The 22,404-nt window shown below is 50.9% G+C and overlaps 1 protein-coding gene and 1 pseudogene across 4 annotated transcripts in view; one reads left to right on the plus strand and one right to left on the minus strand.

Annotated features, from left to right (window-relative positions):
• The window catches only part of PLCG2 (phospholipase C gamma 2), a 160,971-nt gene that overhangs the window by 78,263 nt on the left and 60,304 nt on the right, over nt 1-22,404 (plus strand). For all 4 annotated transcript variants that reach the window (XM_049622502.1, XM_049622504.1, XM_049622503.1 and 1 more), the window contains exons 8-15: nt 5,252-5,295; nt 7,918-7,990; nt 12,478-12,579; nt 13,846-13,964; nt 15,637-15,722; nt 17,587-17,707; nt 18,022-18,190; nt 21,279-21,383. In XM_049622502.1, the coding sequence (XP_049478459.1) occupies nt 5,252-5,295; nt 7,918-7,990; nt 12,478-12,579; nt 13,846-13,964; nt 15,637-15,722; nt 17,587-17,707; nt 18,022-18,190; nt 21,279-21,383 (819 nt within the window). The remainder of the gene's footprint in view (nt 1-5,251; nt 5,296-7,917; nt 7,991-12,477; nt 12,580-13,845; nt 13,965-15,636; nt 15,723-17,586; nt 17,708-18,021; nt 18,191-21,278; nt 21,384-22,404) is intronic.
• On the minus strand, nt 6,007-6,499 carry LOC125916351 (40S ribosomal protein S12-like; annotated as a pseudogene).

Raw genomic sequence — 22,404 nt, forward strand, 5'->3', positions numbered from 1 at the left:
CGGGTTTCATCTTGCCCTTGCCCACTTCCCTCTGCTCAGATGATGTTGAAGCAAACCCAGCGTCGTATTGTTTCTTCCTTAAATGCTTTAATACCCAGCTTTGTAACTGCTGCCTTGCTGCCTCCCCACCAGACAAGCGAAGTCCCCCTTGGTCAGTGATGGTGGGGCATCGGGCATCATCAGCGAGGATAGCTGGCTGGTTTCCTTCCTGCTGTTGGTCCGGGACTTGAGTTTCACCTCGGTGGGGTGTGGCGTTCAGGTTGCTGTTTATCTGTCTGTTTTTACGCCCTGCCCTTTCAGACGATGCATCCTCTGGACCCTCCAGTAGATTCCTTCGGAAATGTGCTACGGTTCCTCGTTAGCCAGATAGCAATATCACGTATGATGCAGTTTCTGGGGCTCAGGCATTCTGGCACACGTTGGCTGGATTCTCTGCTCTGGGGTCTCACGGGATTTTAGCTGGGGGCTGTGGTCTCATCTGAGACTCAAGTGGGAAAAGATCTGCTTCCAAGCCCATGAAGTTGTGGAACCTTTAGTTCCTTACAGGTGTAGGATTGAGGGTTCAGTTCCTTGTTGTCCAGAAGCCACCCACAGCTCCCTGAGGGATGGGGCTCGCCTACATGGCTGCTGGCTTCCCCAAAGCTGGCAAGACAGTTGCTCACTCGTATACGGCATCATCATGTAGTCATAGACGTGTAATCGCGTGCACCCATGCCTTTTGCAAGTGGCAGGGATAATGCAGGGCTGGAGGGAGGAGGACATCCTAAGGCCGTCTTCAAAGCCTGTCCACCAAGGGTTCCCATAAACCCAAGATTTGAAGTTGCTCTCCAGCGGCTCACAAGTAGTAATCACACAAACTGTGTCCCGTGCCAGTCAGAGAACAAGTACCCTCCCACCCGTGCAGGGTACCAGCAAACAAGCACTCACTGCCTCCTCCCGCCCATTACCATCCCCACGGGGTCTGAATGCAGGCATCCTCTCTTGCTTGTTTGCCTGTTCTAGAAAACAGCTGTAATTTTTTTTAAGGTGGCAGTAATCTTCCCTTAGTGTTACTTGTAGCTGAGAGCAGCCTTAAGTGTCCACACCCTCAGTCTTGTCTGTTGTTTGGGGGTGACGGCGCCCATCCTCCAGGCTCGGTGAGAGGGTTAAAAGGGCTCAGAGATAGCGGTCACCCCAGAGAGTGTCCTGCACACAGCTGGCCCTCAGAACAGCCTTTCATGAGGCAGAATGCCACACGGGGGAAGGAAGCGCTGACCTTTGGTGCTCCCGCTCTCTGTCCTGCTTCAGAAAGACCATCTCGGTCAGAATCGGTGGCTTTCCCAGAGTGTCCTCTGACCGCTCACCGTATTGAAGCAGATGACCGGGCGGCACTTGATAGGAAATTCATTTCTGATGTTTGAATAAATGGTATTATAAGCAAAGTAATGTTTTGTCTATTACTTAAAAGTAAGACGCACATACAAAGAAAAAGATAATTGAAACGCCTGCAAAGCTTCTACGATTATACCTGGGATTATACTTTTGGTAGAAAGACTAAATGTTTATTCTTCTGAGTTTTACATGGGTGTGAGCGTATGACAAGTGAGTCACATTCTGTGATGGTATGCTGGCTGAGGCTTCCAGGGACAGGGAATGTGGTATATTATTCGAATTGGCAGCGAGGAGGGAGAAGGACCCACCGTGCACACGTCGGCAGTGACCCTCTGGTTAGCTTTTTCTGTCACTGCCACTTTCCCCTTGGCCTCCTGGAACCAAATGGCTCAAATGAGCACAGCATGTGTAGGCTGAGTTACAGCCTGGAGGGTGCCCCTGCCATATGGGGAGACTCAACTCCTTGACCTCGATTCCTCTGGGCTCTTGCTTCTGTGGTCCCCATCCTTGGGCACGGCCCCTTCCCTTGTCTAGCTGTAACTGCCTCTTCTCCTGGGACTCAAAAGTCAGAGGTGACTTTTTTCGTAGCCTTTAAATTTTTCCTAGAGAAAATTAATTGACCCATTATTTTCAGCATTCATTCAACAAATGTTTGAGCCAAGAGGGCCCAGTGGTTAGCAAAACAGACATCTCTCTTGACCTCATTGATCCTCTGCTGGGGTGAGACGGGTCAGGACATCACCCAGAGTCACACGGGGCCCCCGACATCCTGGTTTAGTAGAATTTGACCACATAACCCTACACGGTAATGGTAACATAACCTAATTGCTGTCTCTTCACTCTGAGTGCCTTGTAGCATCTAGAATATTCTTCTCTCCTTGCTAGGATGTCATTATTCACTTTGTGTGCATTTGCACGTACTGTGAAGGCCACTGGAGATGAACCAAGGTGGACGGGGGCTGAAATTGTGGCCCCTTGACATTCTGGGTATGTCGTCTGAAAACAGCTGCTCATCCTCCCGGAGCCTGTTTTTTGTTGCCAAAGTGGGCTTCGCTTTACTGTCTTCTGGGTGGGATGGGTGCCGGGGGTAACTGAGGTCGTGGCTGCCTCGTGTCAGCTCCTGACAAGCCATTAGTTTGTCAGGGCTGCCGCAGCAGACCCCAGCTAAGTGGCCGAAGAGAACAGACCTCTGTTCTCTCCCAGTAAGGGTGCTGACACCACTCAGCTCCCACTGAAATCTCGGGGGGAGAATCTCCTTGCCTCTCTCCCCACTTCTGGTGTCAGCTGGCCGTCCTGGGTGCTCCTGGCCTTGGAGACGCATCGCTCCAGTCTCTGCCTCCGTCATCACGTGGCCGCCTTGCCCTGGTCTGTGCCGGCCTCCAGGTGTCCCTCTTTATAAGGACTCCAGTCATTGGACTAGGGCCCACCGTAATCCGGCAGGACCTCGCCTTAACTCGATCACATCTGCAAAGACCCTATTTCCAAGTAAGGTCCCGTTCACAGGTGCGGGGGGCTTAGGGCTTGCACAGATCTCTCGGGGGACGCATGTAACACATGCTATACTGTCTTCCATCGATAGAATGCCCTCCTTGACGCATGTCCTCTGACTGCTGCCTCATTTCTCTGCCCCGTAGAGTGACCTCTTGCAGGAGCGCCGTCGACCTTGCTGTCCCCCTTGCCTCCCTCCCTGCCCCAGCCACGTTCCATGCTTCTCACCCCACGGCAGTTGATGTTTTCCTAAGACCAGTGACCTCCACATCAACAGAGCCACTGGTCGGTCCTGTGGCCTTCATCTTGCCCGCTCCATGGCGTAGATCACTGGTGTCTCTCTCCTGGATATCGTCACTTGGCTTTGAGACACTGTGCTGTCTTCATTCTCCTCTTACCTCACTGTCTCTGCACTCACACGTTCTTGGCGGGGTCTTTGATTTCTTCGTGTCCAAAGGTTGGTGCGTCCCAGGCAGGGCCAGTGTCTCACCGGACTTGCCCGTCTCACTGCCAGCTTGCTTTGCATCTCCTGCTGGAATGTTCGGGAGAGGCCTGGTGACACTCCTCCCCTCCCCCAGTCTTCACTGCAGCGAATGCGTGACTGGCCACGCTGCTGGATGCACCCACCCAGGAATCTTCACGCCTTCTGTCTTCGGTTCCCCGTCACCCCTACCCCCAGGCCTACGCTATTGCCTTGCGTCTGTGAATTCTGTTTCTGCTACCCAAGAGGTGAGCCTCAGGCTGGTACTATTTGCCTTTTTGCCTCCAGTCTACCCCCTGTCCCACTCTGTGCCCTGTGGGGGGCTCATTCCCACAAACTCATTCCCAGGTGTTCTGCCAGCAGGTTCAGCAAATGGGCGGATAGGGATGGGGGTACAGGCGTGCAAGAGGGGAAGCTGGGGTGTTTCTCCCCGTGTTTTCTGGCTCTGGAGGCCTCTCTGCAGTCGGGGCACCCCCTCCTTTGGCCCCACTGCCCGCCTGGCTGAAATGGGGTGGAGCTTTTTGTGTGCTTCCTTGAAAAGAAGTAAAGGAAAAGACTGGCTTTAAGGATCTCATAGCATAGATAATTGAGGATAAGTCTAGACCCGGCTTTCTCCAGGTGTAAGGAAACCAGTCTCGGGGTTTGGGTTTAGAAGGGATCTGGCCTGAAGCGCCGTGTCGATCTAGTGATCTAAGTGCCAAACATCCAAATAACAGCACGCACTGCCCCAAATCCCTTCTTCTTCTTTTTTTTTTTTTTTTTTTATTTAAGAAATAGCTATGCTGTCAGTTACACGTAAATAGAAGGGAGACTTGTGAGCTCTTCTGAAAGCGGCTCTTAACCTTTCTGGGTGACCCATTTCTTTGAGATGCTGATTAAAGCTGTAGATCATCTTTCCAGAAATAAAAACACATACGTGCACAGACCAACGCAGACCTCCTGATGCTTCCCAGGGGCCTGTCCATACCTTCTCTGGAACGTTGGTTTTCCTTGTATCATCCTGGACTCCAGGCAGTTTGGCTAAAGGACTGGGGAGTCTAGACTGGGAGTTGTAGTTCTATCATTAGCGTTTGTAACATGCCAGTGGCTACGTGTCCATCTGTGCCCTGAATTTCTCAAATGCTTATCCAGTCATAGCCTGATTAAAAATTATTAAGGTAATGCTACCTAACCGGAAGCAGGGACAGTATGGGGTGTGTGTGTGTGTGTGGCCATGAAGGGCAGGACCGAAGCTGCCCAATACTTCTTCCCTTCTCTCGAATCTGAAGATGAAAAATTAGCTCGCTGCAATATTACTGACGGGAAATGCAGCAGTGAGGGTGTAGAAAAGGCTATGCATTCTCTGGTGGGGGCGCTGGTCTGGACAGTTGTTTGGAGAAGAGTTTGGTGAATCTGTCAAAGTTAACAGGCACACACCGTACCCAGGTGCTTCCCTGTCTACCCAATGGAAATATTTTGTGCGGCCGGGCAAAAATACACAGATACATGGACACTCTTTGTAATGCTGGGTCTAACAGCAGAACATCAGTGATGTCCGTATTATGGAATACAGTGTGGGTTTTCATAGTAATGATGCAGGATGATTGAGGAGCAGAATAATAAAGCCTAAAACACAGCTAAAAGTTTGGAGACATGGATGTAATATGATAGGATAAGGTATAATTAAAATGAATATCCACTAAACAGATTCTAGAAGGCAACCTACCAAATTACTAAGATTGATTGCTTCTCAGGAATTAGACTAAGAAGGGGGCGAAGAAGACTTCTACCTAAGTTTCTGTCATATTCAAATATTACAAGTCATGCCAGTTATAATTGTTTAATTAAAAAACCCTGTCCATGTGCATGAAGTGGCTTGACTTGTCTCATGTTCTTATTTTGTGTGTGTTTTCCTTCTGTTTTCTCTTTCAGATTCTTGATGAATTCAAAAAAGATTCTTCCGTGTTCATCTTGGGGTGAGGCACCTCTTTTGGGTTATTGTTGTTCAGGGTGGCTGTGTTGGGCTTGGGTGCCCGTGTGGGTCCTCCCAGCTGGCTCCAAGGGGGGGGGGGCACCTCTGTGGGCACACGCTGATCTCCACAGGGGCAAAGTCTCTCATTGGGAAATTGGCTGTCCTGAGCCCTTGGCATGGATAAACGTGAACAACAGCAGGGTTTGTGGAGTGGTGGGAGGGTAGGCCAGCAGGTTCTACAGAGACGCCTGTATGCTTTAGGACCTGCTCTCCCAGAAATGAGTTTTGGAAATGCCTGGTCAAGCAGATTTAAGTGAATTAAAACGAGTTGAAGCATATAAAGTGCTTGCTGTGGTGTGTGGGATGGCCAAGGGCTCATAAATAGTGATAATGGTATTATTAAAATGTAAGTGCTGCAGTACTTGTCAGGACCTTTACTATTCTTCCTCATTCCCCAAGTGGGGTTTTATGAAATGTTCTGTGATTATGAAATGTTGGCCACGGAGTTAACAGCACCTAGCATGATTTGTGGCACGCTGATCTAGGCCTGCTTTTCAGAACCAGCCCTCACTGATGAGGACACTCTGGCAACTGACCCCTGTTCCTTTCTAAACCAGAAACCTCAAGACTGCACAGTATATATGAAACATCTGGTTTTTATTTTTTTTATTTTTTTTATTTTGGCTTGTTTTTTTTTGTTTGTTTGTTTTTTTTGAGGAACAAGAGTCAAGTTCATTTGTTCATTTCTTGCGTTTGAAGCATTCCTCGATGACATCCTTGGCCTGAGACTCTTTGCCAGAGTCCTTAACCACCACACAACTGCAACCAACCACTTCACGGGGTTTTCCCTCCCTGTCAGTTTTAAAGAGGCCGACCCTTTCCCCTAGTTTCTTGTTGTCATCAACCTTAATTAGGTTGATCTGGTGCTCAGCACAAAGGGCCTCCACCAACTTGACAGACATAGGCTCATCACAGTTGGATGCCAGCACACAAAGATGGGCTTGGCGCTTGTCTAGGGCTTTGGCAGCTTCGCGAATTCCACGCGCTAGGCCATCGTGGATGAGGGCGGTCTTCAGCACCTCTTGTCAAGCGGTATTAACGTCCGTTACACCCCCAGCAGCAATGCCTTCCTCGGCCATGGTGGTAGGTTACGGATGGAGCCGAATCTTGACCGCACCCGAGCCTCTGCCTCCGCGAGACTCAGCGGCGGCAGGGAAAGGGCAACATCTGGGTTTTTATTTGTTTGTTTTCTTTTCTCTTTTTTTTTCTTTTTTATTATATGAAATTTATTGTCAAATTAGTTTCCATACAACACCCAGCGGTCATCCCAAAAGATGCCCTCTTCAATGCCCATCACCTCCCCTCCCCTCCCTCCCACCCCCCCATCAACCTGGTTTTTAAAAAAATGTTTAATTTTTTATTTTGAGAGAGCGCATGTGCATGAGTGGGGGAGGGGCAGAGAGAGAGAGGGAGGGAGAGAATCCCCAGCACATTCCACACTCAGCACAGAGCCCAACTCGTGGCTCAGTCTCAGGACCGTGAGATCATGACCTGAGCCGAAATCAAGACAGATATTTAACTGACTGAGCCACCCAGGCACCCCAAAACAAATCTGATTTTCATGTAGTATTGTAAGGAAAAAATTAGGGTTAGACCATGAGGGTCGTTAGCAAAGAAGATTGGAAGTACATTCTCAATTAGAGAATGACAATAGACTTTTGGATTCTAAGTGAGTTCAGTAAAGGCAACAGCTTAAAGTGTGTTTTATCGCCTGTGCTTTAAAAGACACCCCCGCTTCCCTCCCCCCCACATAGACACCTTGCAAATTCTAGGGTATAGATTTCCCCTTAAAGCTCTGTTCTACAGAATGCACTTTCCACAGAAGCCAGGGTTGCTCTGCCAGTCCAGTGAGGTCCCACTTTTTCAGTGGCCCCGAACATCCTCTCCATGAGGCCATCTGTCAGCAGGCTGCCGGCTGAGGTGGGGTCTCCCTGTATGCAGGGCGAAAGGTTCTCTCCTCTCAAACGGAAAATTCTCCCAACAGTAGGCCTTCATCTGCTCCAAAGCCTGTGTCTTGTGTCTTCAGGCTGATTCCCCCCACCCTCCCAGAACCTGGGGGGCTTCAGCTGACCCCCACTGCTGCTTCGGAGCCCTGAGTGGCTCAGCAAACTGGATTGTGGCTTCCGAGGAGACCCTTTGATGGGGCCCTGTTTGCTTCTCCAGCATAAGCTTCCCCCCACCCAAATGCTGTCCACATCCAGCCCGACCCAAGCATTTGCTGTGCGGTTCAGGTCTGCCCCCCTCCCCCACTGCTCTCTCCCTCCACCCCCTGCCCCTTGCCCCCCTTCTCTTTTCCCTTAGGACTTGGGATATATGGTTCCCTTTGTCTGAGACCCTTTGCACGTCCTGGCGAGCCCCTCCTCATTCTCTGGGACTCCGTTAGCTGTTGGGTCCTCTGGGTCTGGATTTGGGCCTCTCCCTGTGCGCTGTCCCCTCGTTTCCCCTTTGGCCAGCCTGCCACCCAGCTCCCTGGAGGGACTTACAGGGTGCCTGGTGGCAGGCTGCCCGGTGCACAGCCTCTGTCGATCGTGTCCTCTCTAAACACCCTCCCTTTCCCCGAGGGCAGCAACACCGACCGGCCGGATGCCTCCGCTGTTTACCTGCACGACTTCCAGCGGTTTCTCCTACACGAACAGCAGGTGAGGGCAGGCCAGGGCTGGGGGAGCTGGAGGAGCTGCCTGGGCCGGGTTCTCATCTTCTCACCACCTGCCACCCGGCCGGCGGTTGTCGTGACACATTGGTGCTCCCGTCCGATGCCGCTCTGGTGTCTTAGACTCTGGAAGGAGAACCGCCTCATGTCGGCCCCTTTCCAAGGCACGAATCCAGAAGGGGAGAGTGAGAGTAGTCCGAGGCAGGTGGGTGCCCCGTCTGTTCCCACCTAGCGGGCTTCCGCTCCCTCTCCTGGCTCATCATATGTGGCCTTTTCCTGGAAGCCTTCCCTGAGCGATGGGAAGATGTGACCGGGCGGATGAGCCTGCCGGGTCCTCTGGGGGATAAAACAGCACAGCCGTCCTTAAACAAATGACACATGGGGAAGTGCTGGTGGCAGAGTGAAGGGCTTTTGTGTCGGGCAGTAGTTTTCCACCAGAGTCATTGCACCAAACGGGGGGTTTGGGGCATGTCTGGAGATGTTTTTGGTTGTCACAAGTGGGAGGGCTCCTGGTACCTCGTGGGTAGAAGCCAGGGATACTGCCTGACATCCTGAAATGCACAGGTCACCCAACCCCAAACGTCAGTAGTGCTGTGGTTGGAAAAACTGAGTTCGACAGAGAGAAACGTGAGATCCTCCTACTAGCTGTGTGACCTTGGGCGGGTGGTTTGACCTTTCTGTTCCCCAGTTTCCTCTCTAAGTGGGGATGGGAGCCCTACTTTCCAGAATCGTGGGGTCAGAGAAGATTGCAGTGATCTTTGTATGTACGTATACATGCATTTTTGTGTAGATACTTAAAATTTTTTACATCTGTCCCTGGAGTTGTCTTTGCTTCCTCCTTATTTAATTTTTTGGTTTTGGTGTTTTAATCGACTTTATTTTTTAGAGCTGTTTCAGGTTCGTAGCATTCCAGTTCATTGGCTTCTCAAGAAACTTTTTACTCCAAAACAGCTCAGACATGTGCAAGAGTAGACAGATAGGCATCTTGAGCCACCGCGTACCCATCACTCAGATTAAGAAGTTACAAACGTTTCCCCAATTTTATTTCTCCTGTCCTCCACCTCCACACCCACGTGCCTCCCCTCCCCTCCCCTTCTTCTTCATTTCTTTAGTGGAATACTCTAAAGCAAACCCCAGGCTATGTATTGTTTCCTTTGTAAATGCTTCAGTGCATCTCTCTTACAGATACGGACTTTTTTTTTTTTTCCACAAAACATGACCACAGCAATCCTGTTCCACAATCCACACTAAACTCGTTAATGTCACCCAGCATGTCTCCCATGTTCAGATTTCACTGAAAGTAGACACAACCCGGGGCAATGCCAGCCACACGGAAGCCCAGGCAGAGGGGGCAGCTGTGGTGGTGCCTGATAAAGGGTGACACCCTTCCCCCGTGCAGGGTTCAAGGAGAGCGCCTGAGCCTGCAGCTGTGCGGTGGGGTGCGGCGAAGGGGCACGTGCATTCTCTGGGCACCTTACACGCTGGGTCTGTGCCACCAGCGTCGTAAAGCAGAGAGAGGCACGCGGTTTTCTTTTTCGCCTTCCTCTTTTTTGCCCTAACTACTCAGTTTGGTGGGAAGCCGTTGAGGCCAAATCCCTGGGGACGAGTAGCCTGATCCCCTAGAATTCACCAGCTTGTGCTGCTTAATTTTACGACACCCACACCGGCCCCTCGGAGATCAGGACTGTGGGTCAGGAGCATAGCGCAGGAGATCTCTCTCCCCAAGTGGGGAGTTAGAACCCAGGGGGCCCCTCATGTCAAGAATGGGGATGCTGAGCCGTCAGTCTTGCAGACCCTTAAGTCCCGTGTGCCTGGCTCTGTGCGATGCTGGCAGGAAGCAGGGCTGCTCATCAGGGACATTTGTTTCGGGCGATGGGTGCTCACCCGCGGAATACTCACGGAGGCCCCATTGGGTGTGCAGATCTGTGCAAGGTTTTTAGGGAGCACTTCGGCAGTAGGCGATTAAAATGAAAACTTTGAAGAAAGGTTTATATACCTCAGTCAAATAACTGCCCTCCTGGGAACTCACCCTACAGAAGCAATGGCCGGGTTCTTAATAGGAGTGAAGGCCTGGAGCTAACCTAAATTCCCACCGGAGGACTGGTTACATGTGCCACAGGCCAGCCCTGGCAGGGGATGGGTGCCACTGTCAAACAGGTTGGGGGCAGGGGGAGGGGGTCAAAAGGAAGACTCCAGAAGTGATGTGCCTGGGTTGGTCTCGGGCTCACTGTTGGGGGGCAAGTTATTTAATGACTCAAAGCTTCAGCTTCTCCACTCACATAACATGGAGAGTTTACGTATGTACCTTCTGGGGCTGCATGAGCTTAAAACGAGCCGCTCCGTGAAAAAGGTTTAACGCAGAGCCTGGCCATACAGTCCGTGCCCAGTGCTGAGACTCTCATCCCCATTTCCTCTGTTTTGCTTCTTGTTTTCATGATCGTAGCTGCCTGGCACCCCACCCCACCCCACATAGATACATTTTTATTTATTTTTAACTCCCGGAATGTTGGTATTTTATCCTCCTTTATGCAGAAGATTTTATTCACAGCCAGGTTAGTTTCACGTTAAGCTGGCTCAGCCCCTGTGCCTTTTAATAAATGCAAAAGCGTTGTAGGAGAAAGAACGAGGAAGCCCCTGGCCTTTGCGGGGGGGCACCTAGGTCTGGCGAGGCGTTTGCATTAAGTATCCCTATGATTTGAGTTTTATGTTCCAGTATTCAAAGATCGTAGCGCCTCGTGTGTGGATGAGCCGGCCGCTCCCAGCCTCCCAGCTACTTTGTGTCCCTATCCAAGTAGATTTGCAAACATCCACAGTAAGGTTCATTGTTGGTCAGCCACCCACGTGCCAGCGGGGCCATCTCTTTACCACCTTATTTGTATCTGCCCTTGCCTTTTGCTTCTTTCAGACTTCCCGGTCTGACCCTTCCCGTCCAACCACACACACATCTGGTAGCACATTTGCTTTTATCACCCTGAAAGGTAGAGGTTTTAGCGTATTCAGAAGCCATAAAACATTAGTCACAGTTGAAACTATGTCATGTTTCGTCTTTTTGTGCATCTTTTTTGCCTATGAGTGTATGGGCTTCTAGGGATTAGAGAGGTAAACAGTACAGTTACTTCATATCATGTGTTCTTTTTCTAATGGGCTTCTGAATTTCTTTTTTTTTAATTTTTTTTAATGCTTTTATTTATTTTTGAAGGAGAGAGCATGAGCAGGGGAGGAGCAGAGAGAGAGGGAGACATAGAATTTGAAGCAGGCTCCAGGCTCTAAGTGGTCAGCCCAGAGCCCGATGTGGGGCTCGAACTCACGAACTGTGAGATCACGACCCAAGCCGAAGTCGGACGCTTAACCGACTGAGCTACCCAGGCGCCCCGTGGGCTTCCGAATTTCTAAGTGGTAGAAGCTGTTTTCGAACGGCTGAAGGTATATTTCAGACATCATCAACATCTGAGAAGCATTACTTGGCGGACTCTTTGAAAAGAGGACATATTCTAGGTCAGTTGATTTGGAACCTCCACTCTGCTGCTTACCAGCTATGTGAACTTGGGGTTGTCATGTGACATCCTGAGCCTCTGTTTCCTCGGCTTTTAAATGACAGTGGCAACGAATGAGGTGCAGAGTTGCATGGACTGAGGTGACCACAGGAGGAAGACAATTGTTTGCACAAGCTGCCAGGATCGGAGCACCTTCTAATGTTTGTTTATTGTTGAGGGAGAGAGAGACAGAGACAGAGCATGAGCAGCGGAGGGGCAGAGAGAGAGGGAGACACAGAATCCAAAGCAAACTCCAGGCTCTGAGGTGTCAGCACAGAGCCCGAAGTGGGGCTCGACCTCCCGAACAATGAGATCATGACCTGAGCTGAAGTTGGATGCTTAACCGACTGAGCCACCCTCGTGCCCCAGATCAGAGCACTTTCTATGTACCAGATGCTATGTTAAGCACATAGCCTTATTTCCTACAGTCTCTGACAGAAAGTCTGTGCATAGGTGTTATTCTCATGTAATAAATGAGACACGGAAGGGGCATGTAACTTGCCAGGGTCAGCCAAGTGACCAACCCTGGCAGTCTGACATAACTATGCTCCCAGCCTCTTCAGGCTAATAAATGTAAAGGGCTAGCATAGGGCAGGAGTCGGCAAACTATGGCCCATGGGCCAAATCTGGCCCACCACTTGTTTTTCTAAATAAAGTTTTATTGGAACACAGCCATGGCCATTTATGTATGTATTGTCTATGGCTCCTTTTTCAGTACAGTAGCAGACTTGAGTGGTTGTGACCCAAAGCCTAAAATTTACTCTCTGGTCCTTTACAAAGAATGCTGGCCAGGCACAGAGTAACGTGTGATATGCAGGCGTTGATCACATATGCGTTCAGAACAGGTTGGTGTTTTGGTCTCTGATGGAAACTGGATCCTGAGAGATGAAGAATTTTGCCATTCCCCTTTCTGACGACTTCTTGCTCTCGTTCTCATTCCAAGGAGGTTTGGGCTCAGGATCTGAACAAAGTCCGCGAGCGGATGACAAAGTTTATCGATGACACCCTGAGGGAGACCGCCGAGCCCTTCTTGTTTGTTGATGAGGTGAGTGGGCTTCCTGTCAACGTGGCTGGGCCTCTTCGATTGATGTCTGTGACGTCTGATGTTCCTTTTTTCCGGTTCTCTTCCCTTGGAGGGCTTTGCTGTGAGAGCTGCTTTTCTTCTAGGTTCTGAATTCTAGCCTTCTGTTGTGCTCATCCTAGTCCATTCGGCTGTGGAGCCTGGGTGGGTTCTTTGCTTCTCCCACTAGAGGGCATCTGCCGCCAGCCTGTGGCTAACAACCTAAGCACGGCCAGGAGATTCGAAGGTTGATGGGGCTTCTGCACCTGCCCCCTGCCCCGTGTGAAGCAGCAGGGGATGGACGGAGAGGAGGGTGGGATGGGGAGCGGGGGGGGGGGGGGGCTCCTGCCTCGTGTAAGCTTGTGCCCAGGCAGCACAGTGTAGCACCTGTGTGACTCAACCTGATTTTGTTTTTAATTACTTTTTAACGTTTATTTATTTTTTGAGACAGAGAGAGACACAGCATGAACGGGGGAGGGGCAGAGAGAGAGGGAGACACAGAATCTGAAACAGGCTCCAGGCTCCGAGCTGTCCGCACAGAGCCCGATGCGGAGCTCGAACTCACGGATTGTGAGATCATGACCTGAGCCGAAGTCGGACGCTCAACTGACTAACCCCCAATCTGATTTTTTTTTAAGGGGTGAGGAAGCTTCCTGCCTGCTAGATGTTAGGATACTGGTGATGTTTTTTGGCTCTGGTTGGGTGCCGGGTTCACAAAAGTTCATGGTATTATTATGCCTTAAAACTTCTGCGTGGGAAGCCTATACTCTTTTCGTATCAACTATTTTAGGATACACATTAAAAAGGAAAATACCACACAGGTCAGCGAAAACATGTGTCCATATATCCTGCCGAAGTCTGAGCGTCCTGCGTTACAAACTTGGGTAGGGGCGCCTGGGTGACTCAGTCAGTTAAGTGCCCCGACTCTTGATTTTGGCTCAGGTCATGAACTCGTTCGTGAGTTTGAGCCCCACGTCAGGCTCTGCACTGACAGCACAAAGCCTGCTTGGGCTTCTCTCTCTCCCTCTCTGCCCCTCCTCTGCTCTCTGTCTTTTCCTCTCTCCCTCTTAAAGTTAATAAAGAAACAAAAAAAAACAAAACAAAACTTGGGTACCTGAGGCCTGGAGACCATCTTGTCTGAGTTGATGTATCAGAGCCACCATTTCTCCGTTGTTGGCATAGACGGGAAAGATCCAGGCACCGTCGGTCCCCCTCATCGGGGTGATGATCTTGTCTCTGTGACTCGCCTAGTTCCTCACGTACCTGTTTTCGCGGGAGAACAGCATCTGGGACGAGAAGTACGACGTCGTGGACATACAGGACATGAACAATCCCTTGTCCCATTACTGGATCTCCTCCTCACATAACACGTGAGTTTCTTGGTGAGCCCGTGATGGGCCCGGCAGCCAAAGGCAGCGTGGTGGGGTGCCGGTGCCCTGCTCTTGGAAGCGCGTGGGAGCGGGCAGGGTGCAGGGCCACGTTGCTCAGACTGGAATAGACACAAGCTTCTGGAAGGGACATGGGAACACCCCCCCCCCCTTTCCCAGTTGATATTTGCAATAATCGTGTTTTCTCTGTGGCCCTAAGAAGCAGGTTGGCAAAGCTGGTTTTCACGGTTTGGACATCTCCTAGTAGCTACAGCAGAGCAACTGAATTAGTTATTGAACTGGTCCTGACTGGGTCTATACCCTGTGCTGGGCACTGGGGATACAGCATTGAAGAAAGAGGGAGCCCTCTCCTCATGTCCTTGGAGGGGGAAAAGGCCTCCTTTGATTTAAGGATGAACAGGAGTTGGTGAGAGATGAAGAGGTGGTGAGGCAAGGAGGAACAGCATGTTCAAAGGTCCAGGGGCATGAGGAACGGAGCGGGGTTTGTTAAGACGAGACCCTAGAATCCAGGAGGGTGAATGATGAGAGAGCAGGACAGCGGTTGTGTTTGAGTGGAATCTGCCAGAGAGCAGCACGTTCCAATGTTTGCAAGATTATCCTGATTGCAAAAGAGAGGGTAGACTGGAAGAAAGAAATGGATGTTGCACCGAAGTTCCAATATTTAATCTGCCTTGTAAGGTGAGAAAGTGAAAGTCTTGGGGCCTGGGCATCATGAGAGCTACAGGTTGGTACCTTGCCAAGGGTTGTGCCAGACAGGAGTCAGAGAGAAGGCATTTTGGGAAGGTAAAGTCTTTTTCAGGGGCAAAATGATTGCATGGTTCTCTCTTTCCCACCATGTCCATTGGCTTAGAGTGGTGAATTCTACCAAATCCAGAGGATAGTTAAGGAACGTGAACTCTTAAAAGGGTGGGGGGTGGATGTGGTGAGAAGGAGAGTGCATAAAACTCTGCTTTTTATTAAAATTTTTTAAATGTTTATTTGTTTTTGAGAGAGAGAGAGAGAGAGAGAGAGAGAGAGAGAATGGGTGGGGGAGGGCCAGAGACAGAGAGGGAGACACAGAATCCAAAGCAGGCTCCAGGCTCTGAGATGTCAGCACAGAGCCCGACATGGGGCATGAACCCACAAACCACGAGATCATACCCTGAGCTGAAGTTGGACACTTAACCAACTGAGCCACCCAGGCGCCCCAAAATAGGCATTTTTATGTCAGTTTTGGTGGACAGAATTCAAAGTCTATTGAGTTCTAGCAGTGGTTGTTGAAGATCTGTGCTTGGCCTGGAGCCCTGAAACGAAAACAGTGGCCCAGCATTGGACTGAGGGCCTAGTGGACACCATAGCGGGGGCGGGTATGAATCGATGGCCATATGTCCATTTCATTCCTGATACACTTTGACCGAGTGCTTCTCCAAAGAACACACAGCCTCGCCCCTTCCCTTGGATTGCCAAGGTGGCTACTGTCCACATCCTGCGATTGTGGCCTGAGTCTAAGGCTCGTGACTGGTGTGGCTACACGATTGCATGTGTCCGGCCCAGATCCCGACCGCCGATCTTTCTAGACAGAGTTGAGGATGTTGGGCACCTGGGCTGAGAAGTTCCCCAGGACTCCCCGAGGTGCGGGCCTGTCCCCACCCGGCCGCCGCCTCCCGTCCCTCAGGTACCTCACCGGTGACCAGCTGCGGAGTGAGTCGTCCACGGAGGCATACATCCGCTGCCTGCGCATGGGCTGTCGCTGCATCGAGCGTGAGTGCCCTTTTCCTGGTGCAGGTGATGGTGCTGCTGAACTGAAGCCTGCCGTGGGGCTGCTCGTCGCCTTTCTTGTCCGAAAAGCCTGAGTCGTGGGGATGAGTGGGGCAGGCCAAGGGAGAGCCCAGGTGCTCATAGCATCTGGGTGGGGGATGTGGCCTCCAACAGCCAGGGAGGGACCTTTCCCCAGAGGGTTTCCCCCCAGGGCAAGCGGTGGTGTTGAGCCTGGCTGGGTTGGAGTCAGAAACCCTTGGGCAACAGATCTGGGCATCTGATGTAGCGGCAGGGCTGGGGGAGGCCAGTACCTAAGCTTTGTTAATGCTCCTCTCCTCCTCCAGCTTCCTTCTGGGCTGTTTTAATTTATTTTTTATTTATTTTAATTCATTTTTATAATTATTTATTTTTGAGAGAGAGAGAGAGAGAGAGAGAGACAGAGCTGGGGAGGGGCAGAGAGAGAGGGAGACACCGAATCGGAAGCAGGCTCCAGGCTCTGACCTGTCAGCCTGGAGCCCAACGCGGGGCTCGAACCCACCAACCGTGAGATCATGACCTGAGCCCAAGTTGAAGGCTCAACTGACTGAGCCACCCAGGTGCCCCGCCCCCTCTTCTGAGCTGCTTTTGGAGGAAGGCTAGAGCCCTCTGTGTTTCGCAGCTGGCCCAGCCATGGGTACCACCCTGGATGTTCTTTTCATAGCTGCTCACAGACACCCCAACACAGATGATTCAGGCCCTTAGAGACGTCCAGCCGCTTCTCCTTTCTCAGCCCTCACCCCCCTGGCCTGACTGTACCACCACTGGCCCGCAGGTGCATTGGGCTGAGAAAGGGCACAGAGAACTGACTTAGGCTCCGATTTTATCACAAACACTCACCGTGGCATCAGACTTTAATGGCAGTTGTTCCTGTAGACAGTTGCCTAAGTGTATACAACCCTGCCTTCCAGGAAAAAGCAAACGTGAAAAAAGCTATCACTCCTACTTCCTCTGGGGGTTGAAAATAGAGGGGCTGTTCACCTTTTCTGTTGGGATGTTTTACCAGAACTTTAAAAAAATAATGTCTCCTTGTTCAGTATTACTTCCACTAGCAGAAAAAGCAAGCCAAGTGAAATAAGAAAAAAAAATCCCACGTTATAAATATCTTCTTTAAAAAGAAACATTTAAACTAGTTTCTTTTGGACAAATGTGTCGCATTACAAAGGGACCTTTATTTTTTTAAGTTTATTTAACTTTATTTTGAGAGAGAAACAAACACACAGCGTTACTGGGGGAGGGGCGGGGGGCGCGGGTAGAGACAGAATCCCAAGCAGGGTCTGCCCTGTCAGCACAGAACCTGAACAGGGGCTCAGTCTCACAGACTGGGAGATCATGACCTGGGCCGAAATCAAGAGTCTCGTGCTTAATCGATTAATCCACCCAGGCGTCCCAGTGAAGTTTATTTACTTTGGAAGAGAGAGAGAGATTGAGAGAGAGAGAGAGAATCCCAATCAGGGTCTGCCCTGTCAGTGCAGAGCCTGATGCAGGGCTCGAACTCATGTACCGTGAGATCATGACCTGGCCTAAATCAAGGGTCAGGTGCTTAACCAACTGAACCACCCCAAAACCCCTACAAAGAGACCCTTAATCGAGCAACCCAGATCTTCCTGTAACTGCACGGGTAATGCATGCACACAGGTAACGTGGGTCCTCACGTTGCCGGTCCCTGAAGGGAATTTTTGGGTGTGGCCCCCCGTGTCGTAGGATCTGAGCCACGTGGGGGCCGCGGCCAACCTCACAGCTGCCCCCCCCTGCAGTGTGCCTGCCGTCAGTGGACTCTCGAGGCGGAGAGTGACGGGCAGGTGTTGAGGCTGCACGTCTGTTCCCTCAGTGGACTGCTGGGACGGGCCCGATGGGAAGCCCATCATCTACCATGGCTGGACGCGGACCACCAAGATCAAGTTTGATGACGTCGTGCAGGCCATCAAAGACCATGCCTTTGTCACCTCAAGGTTTGTGGGCTTGATTTGCCGATGGTTCATCTTTAAGGGACAGGTGGACAGACGCCCCTTCCTGCCCCCCCGCCCTCCCACACCCGACACACGCACAGATACACATCCGCCAGCCCGGTCTCCATCCTGGCTGGTCGCTGCCGATGTCTTCCACTGGGTGTTGGCGCCCCCTGCAGGCCCAGAGTGCAAGTCCCTCCCTGGTTCTAGAGCCTGGAGGAGGCTAGGGCTGGGACTCGAGTGACCTCTGCTGCACCCCTCCCCCGCCCCCACTCTCCGCCAGCCTATTGAGCTGAGCTGGCTCCTGCCGCCCGCAGCTTCCCGGTGATCCTGTCCATCGAAGAGCACTGCTGTGTGGAGCAGCAGCGCCACATGGCCAGGGTGTTCAAGGAGGTGTTTGGCGACCTGCTGTTGACAAAGCCCACGGAGGCCAGTGCTGACCAGCTGCCCTCGCCCAGCCAGCTGCGGGAGAAGATCATCATCAAGGCAGGTGACCTCGGGTGCTGTCGTGCATTCAGGAGAGCCCGTGGCTCAGAGCACAGGCTCCTGGTCCCACCAGCTCCCCTTACTGTCTCTGTGAGTGACACTGGGCAAAGCCATTTAACCTCTCGGTGCCACTGTGTCCTCACCAGTCTCGGGAGGTTCGTAAGAGAACCTACTGCGTTGGCCGTGAGCGTCCCGTGAGAAAATGTGCGCACAGTCCTTAGGACTGGCCCCTGGGCCGTAGCAGGTGCCACGTAAGCGTTAACTGTGGTTCGTCCGTTCTTGGGGCAGACCTCCACCGCACCCGTGGCGGAGTCAGGTCTCTGTGCTGGGGGTGTTCCAGTGACCCAGACTCCCTTCTTGACTTCGGGAGCTCCCATTCCAGCGTGTGAGATGGACTGGAGGTGGACAGTTGCCCCAAAAGGCTGCGTGCGCTAACGGGATGAAGAGGGTGGTTTGCCAAGTGCTGCGGGGAGAGAGGAGGGACCAGCCTTGTCTGAGAGTGCAGGGGTGCCGGGGAGAGGGGTGACGTTTGGGGGTCTGTATTCCTCGGACAAAGAAACCAGATACACAGTGGCTTAAAGCCCGGGAGAGACCATTTCTTCCTAAGCTGAGGGAGAGTGTTCTAGAAGGTTGAGCTCTGGCCCAGAAGGCTTTCCAGGGACCCAGCATTCTCTTTTCGTTCTCCAGTCTCCCAGGGAAAACTGGTTTTCAACTGGGGTTCTATCGACGCCCAGCGAATCTGCAGTTAGAATTAGGGTTGGGGTAGCATGTGAACTTCGGGGAACAATGGTGCCTCTTTATTTTTATTAACCTGTAAGTAAAACCGAAGGTTTCCTTTCATTACGAATATTGCCAACAAGCCACTTGGGGCTTTGTCACCAGCAGAAATCACAGATATATCGTGTTTACTGTTGTCGCAAATACCTGAAAATAATGCTGTGCTCATCACTACTCTGAAATTGTGGTAGTTAATAGATTTGACTCTAGATCTTAAGATATTAATAAAGAAGTACATCTATTTATATTACAAATATTCAGTATCTTAACTGTATTTCAGTATAGTGTCTCTTATAATTGTACGTATTATAAACGTCTATTCTGAGAAAGGGATTCAGAGTCTTTCCCAGGCTTCGAAGGAGGTCCCTGGCACAGAAATGGTGAAGGCTATGCCCTGGGGTGCTGTCCTTGTGTGCGGTTGGTGCTGGGTTGTAGGCCTACCTGAGCTCCAGCTCATAGGAGGGGCAGTGTGAGCACGTCCAGGGTCCGCGACTCCTGCCAAAGAAGCAGAATGTCCGTTAGGTATGTCCGGCCTGTTCTGTCCTGTGTGTGAGAATTTAGTCACATGTCCACACCTCCTGCCAAGGACGATGGATGTGAGGTCTCTACCTGGATGGCCCTTGGCAGAAGGAGGGGGATGGATTTTGTTGACAAGCAGCAGGTTCGTATGGAAGGATGGACAGGTGTTCACCAGGCGGAGAGAAGGCTGTGCCCTCAGGTTGTGGGAGTAACCTCCATAAACACGTGGCACATTTCCTAGATTGTCGCTGGACCACCAAGATGTACTGGGAACTGGGAACAATGCCTGTGTGCCAGGAGGTCGCGGTCTAGTGGGAAGACCGAAGCGTTAACAGAGGGGTACCAAACAGTGCGAGGGGGCTTTCGCCGAGGTTCGTGCAGAGGAAGGGATGTCCGTGCCCTCGGTGTAAAAGCAGCAGCATCTGAGAGGATCTGGCTAAGACCTGGGGCACTTTTCACTGAGATACTTAAGGAAGCTTCCAGCATAGGGAAGGCAGGACTAGAGGCCAAGGGAGCTCAGCTGGGAAGCGTCCACGGCTTCTCAGGCCTCCCATCTGCAAATCTGCATTTCTATATAGCTTCGCTTTCTTGGGACCACTCTCTGTGTGTCCCCAGGGATTTCCTGGCTCTTGTTTTCTGATGTGGAGCCGTGAAGGCCCCTTTCAGAGCACACATTGCCTACCCGTGGCACTGGGTGGCTCACTCCTTTGTTTCAGGAAAGAGGGAGGAATAGCATTTGTGAGGCGTTCCTGGTATGTCACTCACTGGGCGAGGCATGGCATGAAATACTCTTCAGTCTCCTACAGCCCTGCGATCCCAGGCCCCAGGGTCACTTTCCACATGGGGACACTGAGGTTGAAAAGGTGGCTTAGCTGAGATTATGGTACTTTGAAAAGTTGCACCTTTTTAGAAGTATCTTTCGCACCCACTGGCTTACAGGACCCAGCAGGGGCTGTCATTATCCCCATTTCACAGGGGACATTACTGAGATCGAGACAGGTTGTCACACAGCCGAGGTCACGCAGCTAGTAAGGCTCTGAATTCAAGCCCCTGTATGATGCCCAGCTCTGAGCTTCCTCCAGAATCTGGGATTTCCAAGTACCTGCCTGGGTGGGCATCAGTACTTACCTGGATGAAGCTGGTTGTAGTCACTGTCTTCAGAGAGCACTGGCTCAGAGAAGTGCAGCCACCTGCCCAGGGTCACACAGCTGATAAAGCAGCAGGAGTGCTGTGTGCACTTAGGTCTTAAATCTGCATCTCCAGCATGCAGTCCTCTGCCCTGCACAGCCCGGGCCCTGGACTGGCTGTTGCTGCCTTCCCTCTGTGTGCCGGAGAACGTGGGGGGTGCACGTGGTATCACTGATCTACTGAATGTTTATCCAGCACTTACTACCTGCTGAGCTACCACAGGAGATTCAAAACCAAGTCCCGCCCTCATGGGACTTGTATTTTAGCAGGAAAGACAGAAGACAAACATAGGCATAAAGATACACAAAGGGCCAAGAGTATGGAAAATAATTCCCAGTGGTCAGATGGTGACAGGGGTGGGAAGGAGAGCGGGGGCTCTGTGTAGACCACACGGTCCAGGAAAGCGCACCTGAGGAGGTGACACTGAGCACAGAGCTAAAGTGAGAGACGAGCCAGGCAGAGAGACCAGGCAGTGCAAAGGCCCTGAGGCGCATGCTGCAGATAGATGCTTCCTGGCTGGCTGATGTGAATGAACGCTTATTGGCTCGGAGATTCCAAACCTGGGTCTCGAGGCAGAGAGGCTATGTGTATTTTTTCCCCTCAGCATAAGAAGCTGGGCCCCCGAGGCGATGTGGATGTCAACGTGGAAGATAAGAAAGATGAGCACAAGCAACAGGGTGAACTGTACATGTGGGATTCCATTGACCAGGTGGGTGTCCTTGCACTCCTTCTCAGAGCCTTGAGTGCATCTGAGGTCTACTAGAGAACTCTGAGAGTCTTCCTGTCTTCTTTGCATTTTGACCTATTTTTTTTAATGGTTTACTTCAAAATAATTTTATATTCCACCTAACGTATTGGGTATTTACACACACACATACACAAGGATGTTTTACATACTCTTCACTTAGCTTCCCCAAATACTAACATTCTCCATAACTTAGAGGGTAATTATTGGAAGCAGGAAATGGACATTGGTACGATAATAATTAATTCATGGACCTTGTTCCAGTTTTACCAGTTTGTCCACTGACATCCTTTCTGTGGTCCAGGGTTCAGTTCAGGATGCAACAGTGCATTTACTTGTCCTAACTCCTTAGTATCCTTCCGTCTGGGACACTCCCACTGGAAACCTTATTTTGGTGAGAGTAATGCATTTTGAGTGTAAGGCCACTTCCCACATCCCATAACCTAACATGCGAATCCACTTGAGTATGTTTTGATATGTCTCTTCTCACATCCTAGAAATATTAAAAATTGTTAACGTTAAAATAAAGAATTAAGGGGCGCCTGGGTGGCTCAGTCGGTTAAGCGTCCGACTTCGGCTCAGGTCACCATCTCGCAGTCCGTGAGTTCGAGCCCCGCGTCGGGCTCTGGGCTGATGGCTCAGAGCCTGGAGCCTGCTTCTGATTCTGTGTCTCCCTCTCTCTCTGCCCCTCCCCTGTTCATGCTTTGTCTCTCTCTGTCTCAAAAATAAATAAACGTTAAAAAAAAATTTTTTTTTTTAAATAAAAATAAATAAATAAATAAATAATTAAGTCACAGATGTGGAAGAGCCTCTAGACAAACTGGCTAAGAAATCCTGAAAGTCGTAAAAAGTGGGTGTAATGGAAAAAAACAGTCATAAGACCCAAAAAACAATCCCATCATTCGTAATAGTCTTCAAATTAAATACGAACTAGAAATCTGATGCCAAGTTGTACTTACCCTTAGACGCACTGAATAAAAAAGTC

Source organism: Panthera uncia (genome assembly GCF_023721935.1).
Source record: "Panthera uncia isolate 11264 chromosome E2 unlocalized genomic scaffold, Puncia_PCG_1.0 HiC_scaffold_20, whole genome shotgun sequence".
Lineage (NCBI taxonomy): Eukaryota > Metazoa > Chordata > Mammalia > Carnivora > Felidae > Panthera > Panthera uncia.